Below are 21,224 nucleotides of genomic sequence, written 5' to 3' on the forward strand. Positions count from 1 at the left end.
TTTGTTAGCAGTTCCTATAGCTATTTACCAAGCTTTAGCATTTTCCATCTTCTCTAAGCCTTGTGATATCTTCAATCACTATGTGTGTAAAGTATAACCCACCTTGCACAATCTTCCATCAGTTCCTCCAATTTAGAGTAATTGCAGTTCCTAGTGCTTCTCCTTTAGCTTCCAAACCTTTTTTCCAGGCACTTCCAGCCATACTTCCCTTCCTGCATACATATCACCCCTGCGCATCAAGAAGAGGAGCTGCCCAGCCACATATTGGGCTGCTTCCTCCTCTTCTACCGTCCTAGGCCCAGCTGTTCTATTAGTTGCATGGAAGCTGCTTAAAGGAACAGCTAGAGAATAAGGTATCAGAGAAAGTGGGAACGGCCCAATTTGCAGCTGTTCTTGAGTTTTGTGTGTGCAGGGCAGCTGCAAACTGAGCATCTGTACCAATGCTGCATTGCAACAACACACCCCTACATGGAATTCTGCATGGGCAGTGCTGAATTATGCACAGTCTGTGGAGGAGAGAATTTTGCACAAATGCTTCATTCCCCCAGGAGTAAATTATTTTACACCTAGACTTAGGCCTTTTAGACTGCTGTAACATTCTCTACCTCCCCTGCCCAGCAACAATGATAAAACAACTAGAAACAATCCAAAACACAGCACTGAGACTCATCTTTTCATTAAGGAAACATGACCACATCACAGAGGCATACCCCAACTCACACTGGCTCCCTGTTCCAGCAAGAATACTATTCAAATTCTACTGTATACTATTTAAAACCATAAACAGCGGCAGCCCAACCTACCTGAACAACCGCCTCATCCAAACTACATCAACTAGACATAGGAAAACCCACACTCCATTCATGTACCCCCCAATCAAAGAAGTCAAACGGAAAAAAACTATATGATGGCCTCCTAGCCACACAAGCAGCAAAACTCGACAACCAAATCTCCAATCTACTAATTATGACCCCAGACTATAAAACATTCAGAAAAGAAATAAAGACTCTACTTTTCAAGAAATTCCTGCAAACGACTTAATAATGCTAGCTCCTTCCCATCTCACTATACCACTTCCAATACTTTCCCGACTCCCCAAAACAACCTCATCTACTCTTTATCTCCTCTAGAAATTATCAGATATCTTCTTCATGTACAGTGGAACCTTGGTTTACGAACATAATTCATCCTGTGGGCTACGTGCCGATGCCAGTTGGGGTGTAAGATTGAAGTTGTTCGGGCGGAGGAGTGCTGGTTCGCGTGGGAGGGGGGAGCGATGCCGGTTCTCGGGGATGCTCACAAATTGAGTCAACACTCGGTTTGCGAGACAAGATTTGTGAGAATGTTTTGCTCGTCTTTCAAAGCACTCACAAACCGCGTTACTCGCAAACCGAGGTTTGACTATAATTTGCTTTTTGTAATTCTTTTGTAATCCACCTTGAACCGCAAGGCAATGGCAGAACAGAAATCTCTAATGTAATGTAATTCTAATGAGCTAATTTAGGAAGCTAAGCGTTCACATATTATTTCATACATTAGTTTTTATTTAATCCTGTTTCTACTGTGCCATTAGTGTACCACAATACACAAAATTATTCAAGCTATAAAACTTTTTTGTTGCATTAGAAAAAAAATATTGGTTTCAATTAAAGAAAGGTATAATAGCAATAATTCTTACTTTTATATTTGAGGTTCATTTTTTTTTCTCAGTTTTCTATGTATCTTTATATTTAGACATTTTTGTAAAGGTCTATTTCTTGTCCTTAACTGTTTGGTTGATTAGGTTTTGATAGTTCAATTGTAGTTTTTTGCGTTGGTAGGGCAAATCTATTTATTTAAATATAGCTTGTACCTTTTTTCAGATGTGTATTTCCCCATATCTAGAAGGCTTACAATCTGTTTGTAACTGAGGCAGTGGAGGGATAAGTGACTTGCTAACTATCACAAGGAGCAGTGGTGGGATTTGAATTGGGCTTCCCCGTTTGTCAGCCCTGATTCTCTAACCACTAGGCAAGTCCCACATCACTTTTCAGTTTACTTGAAGTTCGTACAACTTGTTAACACCAGAATTTATCAACCCTTTAGTCCCTGTATGTTGGAATACCTTTAGATCTTGTCCGCTGAGGAATACACAGAAATATAAACTAACTTTCTCTTCTTTTAAGGCAGGGGTGTCCAACCTGAGGTCCGAGGGCCAAATGCTGCCCTGTGAAGTATTTTGTGCAGCTCCGGTTGAGGGCGATGCAGCGTTTTCCTCTGCTGCCCCCGGGTGTTTACCATCTTGCCGGCTCCCTCCTCTTTCTTGCTGCAGCGTTTGCGCTGGCCCCAGAAACATTTTTTTCGGCCAATGCGGCCCAGGGAAGCCAAAAGGTTGGACACCCCTGCAAGGAAATCAAGTCTGCTGGGAAGCTTAGTCAATCTTTTTGCTTTCAAGTTGGTAGAGATATGAAATGGACTTCCTGACTCTAATAGACTGATAGGCCAGCTACAACTATTTCATAGAAAATCTTGTTCTCACAATATTTAAATGGCTTAACTACAACATCAATGAAATGATAATACTATAGCTCTTATTTCTTTTATGTTCCTCTTCCTTGTACTCTATGTGAACCGAGTCTAGCTCCGTTGGGAGATGACCCGGTATACAAACCGAAGATTAAATTAGATAAAACCTGAATTCAGTGAAGGAATAACCTACTCCTACTAATAACAATAATCATTTTTATAGCGCCACTAGGTATTACGCGTTGCTGTACACATGCCTCTGTCTGAGGCAAAGAAGGGTTAAATGACTTGCCCAGGGTCACAAGGAGCTGCAGTGAGAATTGAACCCAGTTCCCAGAATATCAGTCGGTTGTACTAACTATTAGGCTACTCCTTCACTCTGGTTACAGGAGCAAACTGATAAACAGGTTCAAATTCCAGAATGGGTCCTTTTGAGCTTTGGAAAGTCACTTAACCCATCCATTGCCTCAGGTACAAACTTAGATTGTAAGTCATCTGAGGACAGAAAAAATACGTACTATACCTGAATATGTAATTCGTCTTGTGCTACAACTGAAAAAGGCATGAACTGAATCCAAGATTCCCTTCCTTTTGTTTATATGTGCAAGCCTGCCACCTATAGGACATTACTGCACATAAACTGGATGGTACATCACATTCTGTTTTTATTTTACAATGAATGCTTATCACAGGGCAGGCACACTTTTATTTATTTATTTATTTATTTGATTTGTTTTCTATCTCGTTCTCTCCAAAGAGCTCAGAATGGGTTACAGATTAACATACATAATATTCGGTTAACAGGTTACAATTTGCCATAGTTATAGTATAGCACATGTATCAAACACAAGGCCCGTGGGCCGAATCCGGCCCGCCTGGCCTTTTTATGTGGTCTATGGCAATGCTCCCGAACTGCCCCTTTTCACAGCCCAGCATGTCCTCCCTCCCACGCCGGTCCAACGTCGCCGTCACGCTGGAAAGTCTGCCAGCTTCGGCAGTGTTGTCTGTGGTTCTCCCTCCTGCTTTCCATCCGCCACGGTCCATCCAGGCGGAAACAGGAAGTTGTGCGTCATTGGAGACAGACAAGGCAGGCGAAAAGCAGGAGGGGGAGTCACATACACCACTGCCGAATTGCTGAGGCCGGAGGCCGGCAGACTCCTCGGCTTGGCGGTGACATCGGACCGGCGCTGGAGGGAAAGACACCGGGCTGTGAGAAGAGAGAGACTGGTGCTAGAGGGAAAGGCAAGCTGGGCTGTGAGGAGAGAGGGACTTGCGCTGGAGGGAAAGGCATGCTGGGCTTTGAAGAGAGCGAGATGAAGGGAGAGAGGGTTGACCTGGGATAATGTGGAGAAAGAGGGAGAAAGATACTTGAAGGGAGAACGTTGGGAAGAGAAAGGGAGAAATGGTGGACCTGGGGAGAGGGAGGGAGACAGGCAGACATGGGGAGAGATGGGATGGGGGGCAGTTGGAAAGAGAAAGGGAGAGAAGTTGGATCTGGAGATGGAAAATTGATAGGTAGCTGAAAATTTAAAAAGGAGAAGGATAAGAAATAGGGCGAGATTTGAGTGGACAGAGTTAAAAAAGGAGAAAAATTGAAAGGGAAAAATCAATATGTTGGAGACAGGGACTGGAGCAAGAGAGAATAGGAGGAAAAAAATGGACAGCAAACACTGGAAAGAGAATTAGAAGATAGACAAAATCAGAAAGAGAAACTGGGACTAAAAGCAAAATGACCAGACAACAAAAGGTAGAAAAAATAATTTTATTTTCTATTTTGTGATTACAATATGTCAGATTTGAAATGTGTATCCTGCCAGAGCTGGTGTTAAAACAACAAGCATGAACTAGGACCTAAAAGAGAGGAAAAGTCTTTTTTATTTATTTTCTAGCCGGCGTGGAGTTGGAGAGGTTGTATCCCTATACCTCTACTAAGACCAACCCTCTCCTTTGCTGGTGCGCAGCGTGGGTTTAGGCAGTGGCGGCGATTGATCCGACGCTCACAGAAGTCTTGTGAGCGTCGGAGCAGCCGCCAGCACTGCGGCCCACACTTTGCATTAGCAAAGGGGGTATCTTAATAAAAAAAATCCGGCCCGCGACTAAGGCTTTGTTTTAGATTTCGGCTCCTTATGTGATTTGAGTTTGATACCCCTGCAGTATAGGGTTTTTCAATACAAGTTTTATCCTAAATTGACACATATTAGGGATCTAATACCAATATACAGTTTATAGGTTAAATTTGACTTATTTAACAGTGTAAGATTTATCAATATACGTTTGTATCCTAATGTGACACATACCAAGAATCTAGTACCAATATACATTTACATTTCTCCCCTTTTGCAGTTATATTCTGAATGTCTATTATTAAATCTATTTTCACTTCTTCTGTCTGTGAAGGACAAAAACATGTCTATTAAATGTTAGAAATGTTCCTTGATGCCAGCAACAATGGAATAATCTATTGTAGTAACAGTAAGATGCTTGAGCAGATGGGCACATGATGGAAGGACATTGCAGATGGCAGATAAGACAGATAGTAGTTCATTGAAATCCAAAAGCAGCTGCTGCAGTTTTTTTTATCATTGATTTCAGCTGCCAATTGCCTAAGATGTGTTAAGTTTTTACATATTGATACTAGTCTCGAAATTTTAGAGAATGAAAACTGGGACAATGTTTGTCCCTGTCTCCGTGGGTTCTGTCACTGTATCCGCCCTGTCACCATCCCCATGTCATTCTCAAATATCTCCCCTCTCCTGCTTTTCCTCCAAAGTATACAAACTGAGATATTATTAGGATCCCCATATGCCCTATGACAAAGACCACCGACCATTTTAGTAGCCTTCCTCTGGACTAGCTCCAAACTGTTTACCCCATTCGCGGTTTCCCTACTCGCGATTTCACATAATCACAATTTTTTTTGGGGGGGGGGAGGAGGGAAAACCCCCATATTTTTGTCTTCCCCCCGGCATCCCGGCCTTACCTGGTGGTCTAGCTGGTTTTCGGGGCAGGAGCGATCTTCCTACGCTCCTGCCCCGTGCAGATAGCCATTAGGAAATGGCTGTGGGGAGTTCCCATAGTCTCTCGAGAGACTACAGGAACTCCCCACAGCCATTTCTTAATGGCTATCTGCACGGGGCAGGAGCGTAGGAAGATCGCTCCTGCCCCAAAAAACAGCTAGACCACCAGGTAAGGCCGGGATGCCAGGGGAAGGCAGAAGGGAGGCAGGGGTGGGTCAGAGCCGGATATTCGCAGTTTTTCGCCATTCGCAGTCCGGCTCTGCCCCTATCCCCCGCGAATAACGAGGGAGAAGTGTATATATTTTTGAAGGTGCGGTCTCCAGAATTGTACACAATATTCTAAATGACGTCTCACCAGGGTCATATAGAGGGGTATCAATACCTCCTTTTTCTCTCTGAACTCTTGTGGTACTGCGGTATATACCTCTTCCTATATATTTATTTAATTAGTTAGTTTTCTATGCTGTTCTCCCAAGGGAGATCAGAACGGTTTACATTAATTTATTCAGGTACTCAAGCATTTTTCCCTGTCTGTCCCAGTGGCCTCACAATCTATCTAATGTATCTGAGACAATGGGAGGATTAAGTGACTTGTCCAGGGTCACAAGGAGCAGTGTGGGCTTGAACAGGGTGCTGAGGCTGTAGCTTTAACCACTGTGCCACACTCTCCCAAGCATCCTTCTAGTTTTTGTCATTGCCTTTTCAATCTATTTGGCCACCTTAAGATCATCACATACTATCACATCCAAGTCCCACTCCTCTTTCGTACACAAACAATCTTCATCCCCTAAACTATACTGTGCTGTCTAACTCCTACTATACAGCTACAGCTCAATGCATAGTAGTGCTTCCCGATTCACGATTCGAATCGGTTCACCGATTCACTTCGGGTGAATCGATTCGAATCAATTTAAAACTCAGAAAAATCAGCTTTCCGATTCGTCTGACCCTCCCCCCTCACCCCCTAAAGCAGGAGCGGCAGTGTTGCTCATGCTGGCCGGCCGCTGCCGCACCTGCTTTAGAGGGGAGGAGGGAGAGTCAGTTGGGAAGTGCTGCTGTGCAGGTCTCCGGCTTCCCCCCTCCCTGGCGTCTGGTTTCCCCTCTGGCCTCCCCGAAGGACTGCACCCCCCCAGGGAAGGCCTTTGTGTTCCCCCTGGCCTCCCTGCACCGTTTACCTCATAGTTGCGGTCTGCAGTGAAGATCATGGTTACATCGTCTTTGTAAACTTGCTTTTGAGCTGTTCCGCTGCGATCCTGCCTCTGTCATCAGAGGAGGGGCGGAACCGCAGCAGAGGAAACAGCTCAAAGCAAGTTTACAAAGACGCTACAGACTGCAGCTATGAGGTAAACGGTGCGGGGAGGCCAGGGGGAACATGGAGGCCTTCCTGGGGGGGACAGGCCTTCAGGGGGGGGTGCAGACCTTTAAGGGGGGTAACAAGCCTTCAAAGGGGGGGACAGGCTAGGGATGGTGGCATAGGCCTTCAGGGGGGACAGGCAGGCCTTCAGGGGGGACAGGCCTTCAAGGGGGGGACATGCCTTCAGGGGTGGGGTGCAGGCGTTCAGAGGGAGGTGCACACCTTCAGGGGGTGACAGACCTTCGGGGGGTCCTGGTGTAGAAGTACACGGAGGAAGGAAGGGAAGTGGGGGTTCAAAGAGACATGCATTTGCCGGACTTTGGGGGGAAGAAATAATGGGTCTAAAAATAGAGGAGAGGGAGAGAGAAGATGGACAGTGGGATTTAGGGAGGGAAGGAACAGAAAGGGAGAGAAGTTGGACACAAGGGATGGTGTGGAGGGGGGATAGAGATGCTGGATAGGAGGGTAGTTGGGAAAAGAAAGGGAGAGATGGTGAACCCTGGGGTGGTGGGGAAGGAGGGAGAGATGCTAGATGAAAAGGTAGTTAAGTAAAGGTGGATCTGTGGAGGGAAACGAAAAAAAGGAAAGATGCCAGATCTCCTGGGTAGGGAAGGGAAACGGAAGGGGAAGACAGAGATGGCAGATGGATGGTTAGAACAGAGAAAGAAGAAAGAAGGAGATCCTGGCAAGCAAGTTATCAGACGACAACCAGAGCCTGGGACCAACAAGATTTGAATAATGACCAGACAACAAAAGGTAGAAAAACTAATTTTATTTTCCATTTTCTGATTACAATATGCCAGATTTGAAACGTGTATCCTGCCAGAGCTGGTGTTAGACCGCAAACGTGAGCTAGGATTTAAGAGAGAGAGGAAAAGTCTTTTTTGTTTATTTATTTTGTTTACACCACAGCGCCAGTATGGTTAGGAGAAGGCAAAGGGGGTGAAGAGGCTATAAAATAAACCCACCAGGATGTTTGAAAAAAAACACCCAATTGGGCAGGAAAATCGAATCGAATCAAAATTCTTTTTCCTGAATCGGGCAGCACTACTGCATAGTATCTATCTCAGGTTTTTGTGCCGGAAGCAAGGACTCCTCTGAGTTATATTGGCCACTGTAAGAGGTTCCTTATTCAGCTAACCCCTAATTCTGTAATCTTGGTGTCACCAGCTAGACTCTGAATTGATTGAACAGTTCTTTAATAAATGAAGCAAACAACTTACAGTCAGATGGATTTAATGCAGTTCAAGCCTGTTACATATCTTCTTACTTTACCACCTTGTGGAGGTGACATTGTTCTCCAGACTTAGAAATAAATCTAAGCTGTGTTAGATCATTAAAACTAAAGGGTGATAAAACCTAGTGGGAGAACACCGCCACACTCAGGCTCTCATCCAGGCAGAGTTGGTGCAACGGATGGCCACCAGGATGGTCTCGGGGCTCAAGGATCTATCGTACGAGGAAAAGCTGAAAAATTTGCGGCTGTACTCACTCGAGGAACGTAGGGAGAGAGGAGACATGATCGAGACGTTTAAGTACATTACCGGCCGTATCGAGATGGAAGAAGAGATTCTCTTTCTCAAAGGACCCTCAGTCACAAGAGGGCATCCGCTCAAACTCAGGGGCAGGAAATTTAATGGCGACACCAGGAAATATTTCTTCACCGAGAGAGTGATTGATCCTTGGAACGAGCTCCCGGTGCAGGTGATCGAGGCAAACAGCGTGCAAGAATTTAAGAGCAAATGGGATGCCCATGTGGGATCCCTTAGAGGGTTAAGCCAAGGGAACCTGTCACCAGGAATGGGATCCCTAGGATAGTAGACTTGGGGGTGGGTTAGTAGAGTGGGCAGACCTGATGGGCTATGGCCCTTATCTGCCATCATCTTCTATGTTTCTGTGTTTCTATACTCAGCAATGTGGCCACTGCTCTCCCCAGACTGGAGCAGGAGGCTCCAGTGGAAAGCAAAGCCCTCTGGGAATCTGAGTCCACAGAGCACCCATAACCTAGACATCTAATACAAACATTAAACTTGTTCCTATATAAGAAACTGAGCAAATAGTTGTTTTTGATCTATATATTCTGGTTATGTAACTACTGCTTTGTTGTTGGTTTTTCTTTCAATAAAAAATTATGGATATTAAAAAAAAAAAAAGAAACTGAGCAAATTCCCACATAACATGGGGGCAGAACATGTACTGTTCCCTCAGTTTTTTTACAGCCCAAATGCTTGACCTTGCATTTTTTGCATTAAATCTTAGCTGCCAAGTTTTAGACCATTCTTCAAGTTTCGCTAGATCCTTGCTCATGTTATTCACACCATCAGGGGTGTCTACTTGAGGCAAATCTTACCAGATAGCCCTTCAGCAATATTGCTTACAAAAATGTTAAAAAAAACAACAAACAAACCAGGTCCAAGACCTGAACCTTGAGGCACACCACTGCTAACATCCCTTTCCTCAATCAGTTCCTGACCCAATCCATCTCTTTAGGGTCCATACCAAGGGCACCCAGTTTATTTATTAGATGCCTTTATGGAAGGAACACTGTCAAAGGCTTTGCTAAAATCTAAATACACTACGTCTAGCACACTCCCTCTATCCAATTCTCTGGTCACTCTGCCAAAAGAAATTGATCAGATTCCTTTCCTAATAATTCCTAACATTCTGTTTGCTTTTTTTGGTCACAACTGCAACACACTGAGAGGAGGATTTCAATATTTATCCATGATGATGCTTAGATCTTTTTCCTGGATGGCGACTCCTAATGTGGAACCTAGTATTACATTGCTATAATTTGGATTTTTCTTTCCTATGTGACTCTCACTTTCCATTTGGCATCTGGATAGCAGATGAAATTTAACATGGACACGTTTCACAAGCCATATCTGCAATTCCTTACAGTATGCTCATGATCTAACAGCTTTGAAGAATTTTGTGCCTTCTGCATCTTTGATCACCTCACTTCTGTTTTTCCAGATCATTTATAAATATGTCCCAATACAGATCTGTGAAACTTGACTATTTAACCCCACTCTGTTTTCTGTCTTTTAACCAGTTATCAGTTGAGAATAAGATACTACCGTATTTTCACTCATATACCACGCGCATGGGTATAGCGCGCGGGGAACAGACATTTATGTAATAAAATTTTAATATAGCGCACACACGTACACTGCGCATGCTAAAACCTCCTCCCGCCTACTCCGAACAGGCATCCTCCCCCCCGCTCGCGTCACCCCCCTCCCCCGCGATCCTACATCCCCCCCAGCACCATAAAGACAACTCTTACCCGATTGGGCACCGGCACCAGCACCAATGCACAGGATGTGCCAGTGCCCGAAGATCCTCCCTCGTTGGGCTGGGCTGGGCTGGGCGGTGCGAGAGAGATCCTCCTTCTTCCTGTGCCGGGCTGGACTGGGCTTTGAGCATTTGCGCATGCTCAAAGCCTTCTGGTCTCGCTCTCTCCGAGATTATCTCGGAGAGAGCGAGACCAGTAGGCTTTGAGTATGCGCAAATGCTCAAAGCCTAGTCCAGCCCGGCACAGGAAGAAGGAGGATCTCTCTCGCACCGCCCAGCCCAGCCCAGCCCAACCCAACGAGGGAGGATCTTCGGGCACTGGCACTGGCACATCCTATGCATTGGTGCTGGTGCCGGTGCCGGTGCCCAATCGGGTAAGAGTTGTCTTTGCGGTGCAGGGGGGGATGTAGGATCGTGGGGGAGGGAGGGTGACGCGAGCGGTGGGGGAGGATGCCGGTTCGCAGGGGGAATGCCGGATCAGAATGAAAAAAAAAATTTGTACAACGCGCTCACACGTACAACGCGCATGGTTATGCACGGTTTGTAAAATCGTGTATAACGTGCGCATTATATGCGTGAAAATACGGTACTTCCTATCCCATGTTGTTTTAATTTTTACAAGAGCATCTTATGAGAGACTTTATCAAGTGTCTTCTGAAAATCCAAATTAACTATATCAGCTACCTCATTCTATTCCAGTGGTTAAAGCTACAGCCTCAGCATCCTGAGGTTGTGGGTTCAAATCCACGCTGCTTCTTGTGACCCTGGGCAAGTCACTTAATCCCCCCATTGCCCCAGGTACATTAGATAGATTGTGAGCTTGCCGGGACAGATAGGGGAAAATGCTCAAGTTCCTGAATAAATTCTTGTAAACCATTCTGAGTTCCCCTGGGAGAATGATGTAGACAATTGAATGAATAAATAAATCCAACTAAGCCATGTTTTGTCCATATATTCATTAATTTTTGTTTTTCAATGTTTCCCGAGTCCCCCTGCATCCTTTAAAAATAAAATGGTATCACATTGTCTACCCTCCAGTATTTCGATACCATGGCTGGTTTTAATGATAGGTTACAGATTGAATTTTTAAATGTTCCATATTTTTTTGAGACCAAGACTTGTAAAGATTTAACTTTGAGAGGCTTATAAGGTCTTCACATCTTTAAAAAGAACTCAGGTGTCGCTGAGTCATCATGAGCAGGTCTTAGTAAGTGTACCTAAAATAGATTGATTTCCAAATGACGTTGATTCCTTCTCAAATAGTTATTTTTAACACAATCTGGTGACTTCTCTATGTATTTTAGATGCCTTGCACTACACGACACATAAAATTATGAGTTTAAAATCTGGATAGTGTAAGTCAGCCTCTTTTCAGCAGATTAAAGTCTGATGTTTACTTTTAATCACAAGTAGAAATCAATGGCTTTGTGGCAAGTATTAAATAACAGTCCAAAGCAAACCAGCTATCTTGCCATGTATAACTCCAAATGCAAAGAACTAAACTTTGATGTATAGACACTGAGGATATCTCAGAACGCTACTCTGAAAGATATCAGCGTAGCAGCACTCCTCACTGAGTTCACCCTGTGTATATCAAACCTAATATTTTTTTCTTTTTATATTTTATAGTTCAACTCGTAACTTGTCATGAAAATTTTCTTTAAACATATTAATTTTATAAATATTTCTTCATCTTTTTTGCTTATAAAAACTTCATCTTATTATTAAAGCATTCCATTTTCAAAAATTCACTAATGGATAATGCACTTATCTTATATTTATCAACTGTGTGGCCGTACTGTTCCCCACCGACGCGTTTCGCCTTCTTCTTCAGGACGGGGCTAGTGCTGCAACTACCACCAAAAAACACACAGATTACCTTATAGTGTACTTACAAAACTATACCATTTAATTAAAACCAAACACACCAACCTGTTGGCTTACATCATTCCATTCTGCGGCCGTTCTAACATTCAAATATGGCCGCGGCATTCCTTGCAAGCTATTTATATCCCACCCCCATGACGTCAAAAGACACACACCAATCAGCAGCATTCTTCCTAAAGTGTCATGCTTCTTGGAACAACCCCCAATCACTAGAGAGCAAAAGCAAAAACCCTAAATGGAACCCAAAAAGATTTCTTTGGCTACCGAACCCACTCATTCAGCTAAAGCCATCCAGTCACTCATTTCATTCAAACCTCTAGGATGCATGCTATTTAACTCATGCATCCAGCGTAGTTCTTTTAGGTTTAACATACGTTCATAGTTACCTCGACATGTTCTTAGTGTCAGATCAGTAACCCTGCCACGTTAACTGGGTTGTATTCCCAGGTCAACCACCATGGTCCTCAACTGGTCAACCAACTGGTCCTCCCAGGTCAACCAACATGGTCTCTCGTACCGCCCAGCCCAGCCCAATCCAATGAGGGAGGATCTTCGGGCACTGGCACTGGCACATCCTGTGCATTGGTGCTGGTGCCGGTGCCGGTGCCCAATCGGGTAAGAGCTGTCTTTGCGGTGCTGGGGGGGGATGTAGGATCGCGGGGGAAGGGGTTTTTTTGAGAAACTAAGCAGGTAGTATTTTCGGAGTTCTCAGCAGCAACACTTGACTGACTTAAGGTTTTTTGTTTAATAATACTTACCCCCCCTTCCTTTTAAAAAACTGTAGCATGGTTTTTAGCATTGGCCGCTGCGGTAACAGCTCCGACGGGGTGGGGGTGGAGGTTAATGTACCTCTCAATCTACCAGGTCTAGGCAGTGTACAATAAAAGTAATAACAAAGTAATTAGAAAATTAGGAATACCAATTATAGATCAGAAAGATTCAAGCACATATATCAGAATTTAGGAGGCAATTCTATAACGCTGTGGTACAACGAAAGCAGTTTACATTTATTTTATGCAGGTACTTTTGCCGCTAGTAGCCTCATCTCTAAGGCCCTCTTTTACTAAGGTGCGCCAAGCGTTTTAGCGCACGCTAAATCAACACGAGCGCTAACCGGTAACGCATCCATAGGATAACATGCACATGTTAGCGTTTAGTGCGTGATTAGCGTGCGCTAATAGTTATTGCGCACCAAAAAGCATAGCGCTCCTTAGGGCTCCTTTTACAAAGCCGCGTTAGCAGCTTTATCGCACGCACATTTTTAGCGCGTGCTAACCCCCGTGCTAGCCGAAAAACCACCGCCTGCTCAAGAGGAGGCGGTAGCGGCTAGCACAGCCGGCAAATTAGCGCGCGCTATTACGCACGTTAAACCGCTAACGCGGCTTTGTAAAAGGAGCCCTTAGTAAAAGAGGGGGTAAGTTTTTGTACCTGGGGCAATGAAGAGTTAAATGACTTGCTTAGGAGGATCACAAGGAGCTACAGTGGGAATCAAACCCATTTCCTCTGTCTCTTAGCTCACTGCACTAATCGTTGGGCTTTTTCATTCACTAAAGAAAACTTTATCGGGCGATATTCATTGTGCAAGGGGACAGCATTCTTTTAAAATGGTGGCCATGGCAGACTGAATTAGACCTGGATATTCTGTGCTGGCCCATATCCAGGAACCTGCACTGATCTGGATATTGTCAGTATTCTGTGGTTATTTGGGCAAGTTAAGACTGTTGCACCTGCCCAAATGTTTATCCAACACTGCCATTGGTACCACCTCTACTCTGCCCTCAAAGCACCCAGCACTAATTAGATAGTGCTGTGGCTGTCACACATGATATTCTGCAGTACTATCCGGTTAAATGCCACTGAATATTGTGATGGGAGCAGGTCAGCGGAGGTTAACAGGGCAGGAGCTAATCTTGCTCCTTTAATTCCCAATGAATATATTGACCTCTTGGATGTTAGCACAAAATCTTAGGAATCAGGGAAAGTGTTGATGGCTTTTTTTTTCTGTATTTATTTTGACTTTTAAACTTTTAAAGTACTGTATATACTCGAATAGTAACCTATCCGAATATAAACCGAGGTAACCCTTTTCCCCCCCAAAAAAGAGGGGGAGAAAAGGTTGACTCGAATATAAACCGAACTTGCGGCAGTCTCATAAGGTTACTGTGGGAACTCATGTCAACTATATTGAGTAGTGAGACTGCAAGGGGCAGGAGCATAGGAGGATCGCTCTTGTCCTGGCTCACCACTGGACCAGCAGAGCTTAAGGTAGGTCTGAGGAGAGGCTTGAGATGGGTCCATGTCAGTTTTATCATTCCATCTATGAGACATTCCCTAACCTCTGTTTGTCCTGTTTGTCTTAATTAGATTGTAAGTGCTATTGAATAGGGATTGTCTCTTACATGTTTAATATACATCACTGCATACGTCTATTAGCACAATAGAAATGCTAAAGAATAAGACTCGAATATAAACTGAGACCCCCTTTTTTTGGGCCAAAAATCTAGGTTGATATTTGAGTATTTCAGGCAAGAAAATAAAAATAAATAAAATGATAGTTTGTTTTTTATATATTGTGCAGACTATCTGTTTTTATTCAGTCTGATATTAGAGCTCAGTGGGTATACCTGAAGATTACTGAAAGGTTTTTATTTTTGTAATATCTTTGGTGTGATTACAATATATTTTTGTCATTGTGAACAGAACAACATTTCTCTGACATTGTTCCTGGTGAAGAATTCCTTAACCTTGGGATGGAGCAAGTGTGCAGTTTAATAGCCAGTGACAAACTCAAAATTGCCTCAGAGGAAAAGGTACGACCAGCTGTTAATAATACATTTTATTTTTTGTTGTTTTATCCTACTTTCCAAAGGGATGGAAGTATATGTGATCACCCTGTGTATGTATATCTTCCTACAACAACTTCCTCATTTAGTGTCCAGTTGATACCACATCTTTAAAGAATATTAGTGGGTCAAGTAGAGTTAGTCACGAGTATTTTTTTGGATTCATATATTCTTTAACGGGGTGCATTATACATGTCATCCCCTAAAGCTGTTTGTTTGTTTTGCTTCTGTGATGTATCTGATCTATATATCCCCTGTTTTACGAAGCCACGCAACAACGGCCCCGAAGCCCTTGAAATCTCTATGGACTTCGGGGCCGTTGCTGCAGCACAGCCGCTAGTGTGGCTTCGTAAAACAGGCCCATAGTCTAGAAAATGTTACATGTACTAGACATCCGTAATATCATTTTCATTTTGCATCCTTGGTACATCTGACCTAAATAGAATAATTACTGGGCAACCTTGAAAAAAGCACTCTAAGCCTACATATGAAACCTGCGACACTTATCACTCAGAAAGCAACTGCAATAACAAGGAAAAGTTAGGGGCCTCATTATTGGGACAATTTTTTTAAAATTCCGTGGAAGATAGTGCCAAAACGTCAAATTTGGGTTCAGGTTGTGGAAAGGATAGTTGCTCAACCAAGCTAAGAGTCATATTTCTAGTACAACAGTTTGTGCTGAATCCAAATATACCACTCAGATCACTGGGGGACCACAAAGCTGATATAAAAGCTTGTCGTGGGATGCACAGTTAAATATTTAACACAACATAGCTCCTGAACAGAAAGCACAATAGAGCTCAGATTTTAGGAACTAGAACAGATTATGACCATATACTACCCCAATAAACTTTTAGGCACACTGTTCTGAGATAAATCTTTATTAAGATTGATGAAAAAAAAATTATGCAAAGTTTTAGCTATATTTAATATCATATATCAAAACTGTACATCCTCCAATCTCCTTTCTTGCACCATCCGAAAGAGTAATTCTGTTACGTCCCATTCGGATTCCATATGCTAGGTATTCAGTCCCTTCCTGCAATCTGGGAGTTGCAGAAATCCAAACACTTTTCTGAGCACATGCTCCTTCCCCTTAAAATGAGAACTAGAGCCATTTGCAGTTTCAATTTCTGCAAGCAATCCGTGCAGAAGTCTTTTGCAGTTGTTCTGCTTTTTTTTCTTCTTTTTTGTTTACAGTTTGTCTTTTTCGGTGGCTTCAGTGCCTTGAAACCCCTTTCCAGTGGTCCCCCATCAGAGAAAAGGGTGCTCACAAGCTATGAGGAAGAAATAGCCAAGGAGGTGAAAACCTTCAAGCCATTCTTTCGATATATTAAGGGGAAACGACCCGCTAAGGAAGCAGTGGGGCCGTTGGATGACCATGGAATAAAGAGAGTGCTAAAGGAAGACAAAGCCATTGGTGACAAACTGAACACATTTTTTCATCTGTATTTACCAAAGAGGATATACACAACATACCGGAAGCTGACAGGCTATACGCGGGAAACAAAAATGGGAAACTGACTGGGTTGACGGTCAGTCTAGAAGAGGTATGTAGGCAGATTGATAGGCTTAAAAACGATAAATCCCCAGGACTGGATGGCATCCATCCGAGGGTAATCAAGGAACTGAAAGGGGCTATAGCTGAACTGCTTTAACTAATAGCCAATCTTTCGATCAAATCGGGAAGGATTCCGGAAGACTGGAAAGTGCCGAATGTTATGCCGATCTTCAAGAAAGGTTCAAGGGGAGATCTGGGAAACTATAGACCGGTGAGTCTGACCTTGGTACCCAGAAAGATGATAGAGGTGCTGATAAAAGACCGCATCATTGATCACCTTGACGGACACGATCTGATGAGGACTAGCCAGCACGGTTTCAGCAAGGGAAGATCTTGCTTGATGAACTTACTGCACTTTGAGGGAATAAACAGGCAGATTGGCAAGGGTGACCCGGTCGACATTGTATATTTGGATTTTCAGAAGGCATTCGACTAGGTTCCACCATGAACGACTACTTTGGAAAATTGTGAGCATGGAATCAAGGGTGAAATACTCACGTGGATTAAAAACTGACTGGCGGGTAGGAAACAGAGATTGGAGGTGAATGGACAATACTTGGACTGGAAAAACGTCACGCGGTTCGGTGCTTGGACCTGTGCTCTTCAACATATTTATAAACGACCTGGAAATTGGTACGACGAGTGAGGTGATTAAATTTGAAGATGATATGAAGTTATTCAGAGTAGTGAAGACACAGGGGGATTGCGAAGACCTGCAACGTGACATAAACACGCTCGAGAAATGGGCTGTGACATGGCAAATGAGGTTAAACGTGGATAAGTGTAAGGTGATGCATGTCGGTAACAAAAATCTTATATATGCTTATAGGATATCCGGTGCAGTACTTTGAGAGACCTCCCAGGAAAGAGATTTGGGAGTAACATAGAAACATAGAATATGACGGCAGAAAAGGGCCGACGGCACAACAAGTCTGCCCACTCAAGAACCCTCCCTCCCAACTAGTCTGCCTACTCAAGAACCCATCTTCCCTGGAGTATCTATCGTTTGAGCATAACTCTGTAGCACTCCCACATGTTTGTCCCATTGACTCTTGAAGTCGAGCACGCTACTGGCCTCGACCATCTGGCGGGGAAGATCATTCCATCGATCAATCACCCGTTCGGTGAAGAAGTATTTCCTGGTGTCACCATGAAATCTTCCTCCCTTAAGTTTTAATGGATGCCCTCTTGTCACCGTGGGACCCTTTAGAAAAAAGATTTCCTCCTCCACTTTGATGTGACCCGTGATGTATTTAAATGTTTCTATCATGTCCCCCCTTTCTCTGCGCTCCTCGAGAGAATATAAGCACAGTCTGATCAGGCGTTCTTCATATAGGATGTCTTTAAGTCCTGAGACCATCCTAGTGGCCATTCTCTGTATCGACTCCATTCTTTTCACATCCTTTTGATAATGTGGCCTGGTCGACAAGTCGATGAAGCTGTCCACGCAATGTGCAGCGACAGTGAAAAGGGCAAACAGAATGCTAGGAATGATTAAGAATGGGATCACGAACAGATCAGAGAAGTACGCTCTCACCTGGAATACTGTGGCCAGCACTGGTCGCCGTACATGAAGGACATGGTACCACTCGAAAGGATCCAGAGAAGAGCAACTAAAATGGTTAAGGGGCTGGAGGAGTTGCTATACAGTGAGAGATTAGAGAAACTGGGCTTCTTCTCCCTTGAAAAGAGGAGATTGAGAGAGGACATGATCGAAGCATTCAAGCTAATGAAGGGAATAGACTTAGTAGATAAAGACGGGTTGTTCGCTTTCTCCAAGGTAGAGAGAACGAGAAGACACTCTCTAAAGTTAAAAAGGGATCGATTCCGTACAAACGTAAGGAAGTTCTTCTTCACCCAGAGAGTGGTGGAAAGCTGGAATGCTCTTTCTGAGGCTTTTATAGTGGAAAACACCCTCCAGGGATTCAAGTCAAAGTTAGACAAGCTCCTTCTAAACCGGAACATACGAAGGTAGTGCTAGTCTCAGGGCACTGGTCTTTGACCTGGGGGCCACCGCGTGAGTGGACTGCTGGGCACGATGGACCACTGGTCTGACCCAGCAGTGGCAATTCTTATGTTCTTATATTCCCTCCATGGCTTCTGATTGGTTTGGCCATCCGCCAGATAGTGACGCATCCCAGCCTTGCCATTCTAGTAGCTCCGATTGGCCTTGTCGCCTGTGGTATGTGGATCTCGTTCATCTTTAGCGGAAAAAGAAGCTCCAACTCCCTCTTCATTGCTACCTTCTCAGTCAGGGTCCGGTGCCCATGGAAAACCCACAGTGCTTTGGTCTTATGGCATGGCTCTTAAGCGCTCAGCCTTGATAAAGCAGGGTTACTCAAATGTTGTCATCTTGACACTTTTGCAGTCAAAGAAACCCTGTAGTATGGCTTCTTAGGACAAAGCCTAGTAGGCTTTCCAACAGTGGTGTGCTAAGGACCAGATGAAGGCTGAGAGGGCTCCAATTTTGGTGGTCCTGGCTTTTCTTGTAGACATGTATGTATTTTAGATTATGTATGTTGATTGTGAGCCAATTTTCTTCAGGTGGGCCTAGAAAAGGGTTTAGCAGTGGCCTTAAAGTTCAGGTTGCAGGTCTTTCATGCTTCGAGCACAAAGAGGCTGTAGTTCGATTACTGCTCTTCCAAATGTGACCATATTTATGAGAGGGGCGCTTCGTTTGCAGCCTCCCTTTCATGATCCTTTCCCTTTGTGGAATCTTAACATCATTCTTCAGGGCCTTAGGGAAGCCCCATTCGAGCCACTGAAGGATGCTACTCTTCTAGATCTGATGATCAGGACTGTTTTTCTAGTCACCATTGACTCAGCACAGCATATTTCAGAGCTTCAGGTTCTTTCATGCAGGGAACCCTTTCTTTGTATTACGGACGCAGGACCTTCCTTTCGTACTGTATCTTCCTTTCTATCGAAGGTGGTTTCCGCCTTCCATGTCAACCAGGAGGTTTGTTTGCCTGTGTTTCATTCTACAGGCTCGGAATGCAAGGATCAGATCTTGTGCAAGTTGGATGTCAGGAGAGTCTTGCTCCACTATTTGGAGAGGACTAATGAGTTCTGGCTGTCTGATCACCTCCTTGTCCTGACTGCTGTGCCTCACCGAGGTCAGCCTCTGTCCAAGTCCTTGATCACTCAATAGATTCGAATGGCAATTTCCATGATTTATGTCGCCTGCAGCAATCAGCTGCAGGTTTCTCTAAAGGCCCACTTGACTAGAAGTGTTGCTGCATCCTGGGTGGAGTCTCGCACGATTCATCCAGCTTAAATTTACAGGACAGCTACTCGGTCCTCTCAGACCTTTACCTGGTTTTATCGAGTGGATATGGAAGCTCACTCTGATGACGCTTTTGGGACTTTGATGTTGAAGCTATAGGGCACATCCTCACAAAATATTATTGAATTTGGAGGAGGTCGAGTGGGGATGATTTTTAATACTGGACCGCTTGACATGGAATGACCCAATGTTCAAGATGTAAACTGCTTAGCACTTTGAAAGCTCTGGGAGCAGGAAAATCCTGCATATGAGTTGTGAATACTGAGGACTTTCTCTTCACTATATATATATATATATATATGATGATACTAATGAATATATATATATATATATATATATACTCATTAATATTGGATTTATTTAAAACTTTTTATGGTGTGGAATTAAAATATCAGTATCTCTCAAAAATACTTTTTAGAAAGAGTTTTTATTGTTAGTAAATTATTTAGCAGCAGCATGGTGCAACTGGCAATATATAAGCTTTTGTAACATATAAAATAAATATGATATGTATGGTAGAGATGATGATCTCTTACTCTGCATCTTTGCCAGTTTCAAATCTATTTTTTTGCTTGTTGCCTAAGAAGGAGGAAAGTATGAAAACTGGTCAAGATGAATAGGGTTTGGACTTTGCCAGTTTGCCAGCTAATTTAGAAAATCTTATTTGGAATTGATCTCTTGAACAATTTGTCAATTGCTTTATATCCAGACTATGACAGGAATGCTTATTTTTCAAATGCTGGATTATTGAATTTTATTGAATTTAAAATTAGGATGTTTCTGATATTTCTAAGTCTACTCAGAAGTTCAGAGCAATTCCTGTTTCTTCATGAAGGGATTGTCTAGTAGGGTTGTTTTCCTTCTAACTGACTGATGTTGTATAAATTTGAATAGTTAGGGGCAGCCATTTTTGACTGTTTTGTTTCGTGATTACAGAAAGGATTTGGTTCCTGTGCTACTTTTACTGGGAGCACAATATTATCAAGCTCAAGTTGTCTTAACATGTGTGGACATATGTCTTCATTGCCTTTATAATATTGCCTGTGGGGCTGAAACATGTACATGTGGAGTCATTGTGATATTGAAATGTATAAAAGTGTTCTTTGAAACGCACGAGCTCACCAGTCTTATTTGGACATTTCCACTGTTTGTTCTGCTTCCTTTGACTAAATCCATGTTGGCTTTGTCTCATTTAACCCATGCTTATGTATATGCTCTGTATTCTTTTTCTCTATAATAGTCTCTTACCATTTTACCAGGCACCAGCATCAGACTCATGGGTCTATAATTTCCTGAATCATCACTGGAACCCTTTCTAAAAAATTGGTGTTACATTGGCCACCCTCCAGTCTTCCAATACCATGCTGCATTTAAATATAAATTACTAATTACTAACAATAGCTGTGCAAGTTCATTTTTCAGTTCCATCAGTACTCTGGGATGTATACCATCCGGTCCAGGTGATTTTCTACTC

General features: G+C 43.4%; 1 protein-coding gene across 2 annotated transcripts in view; it reads left to right on the plus strand.

Annotated features, from left to right (window-relative positions):
- The window catches only part of LOC117359300 (kelch-like protein 2), a 244,718-nt gene that overhangs the window by 161,403 nt on the left and 62,091 nt on the right, over positions 1-21,224 (plus strand). For both annotated transcript variants that reach the window (XM_033941843.1, XM_033941834.1), the window contains one exon: positions 14,761-14,870. In XM_033941843.1, the coding sequence (XP_033797734.1) occupies positions 14,761-14,870 (110 nt within the window). The remainder of the gene's footprint in view (positions 1-14,760; positions 14,871-21,224) is intronic.

The sequence above is a fragment of the Geotrypetes seraphini genome, chromosome 1, assembly GCF_902459505.1.
Source record: "Geotrypetes seraphini chromosome 1, aGeoSer1.1, whole genome shotgun sequence".
Taxonomy (NCBI): domain Eukaryota; kingdom Metazoa; phylum Chordata; class Amphibia; order Gymnophiona; family Dermophiidae; genus Geotrypetes; species Geotrypetes seraphini.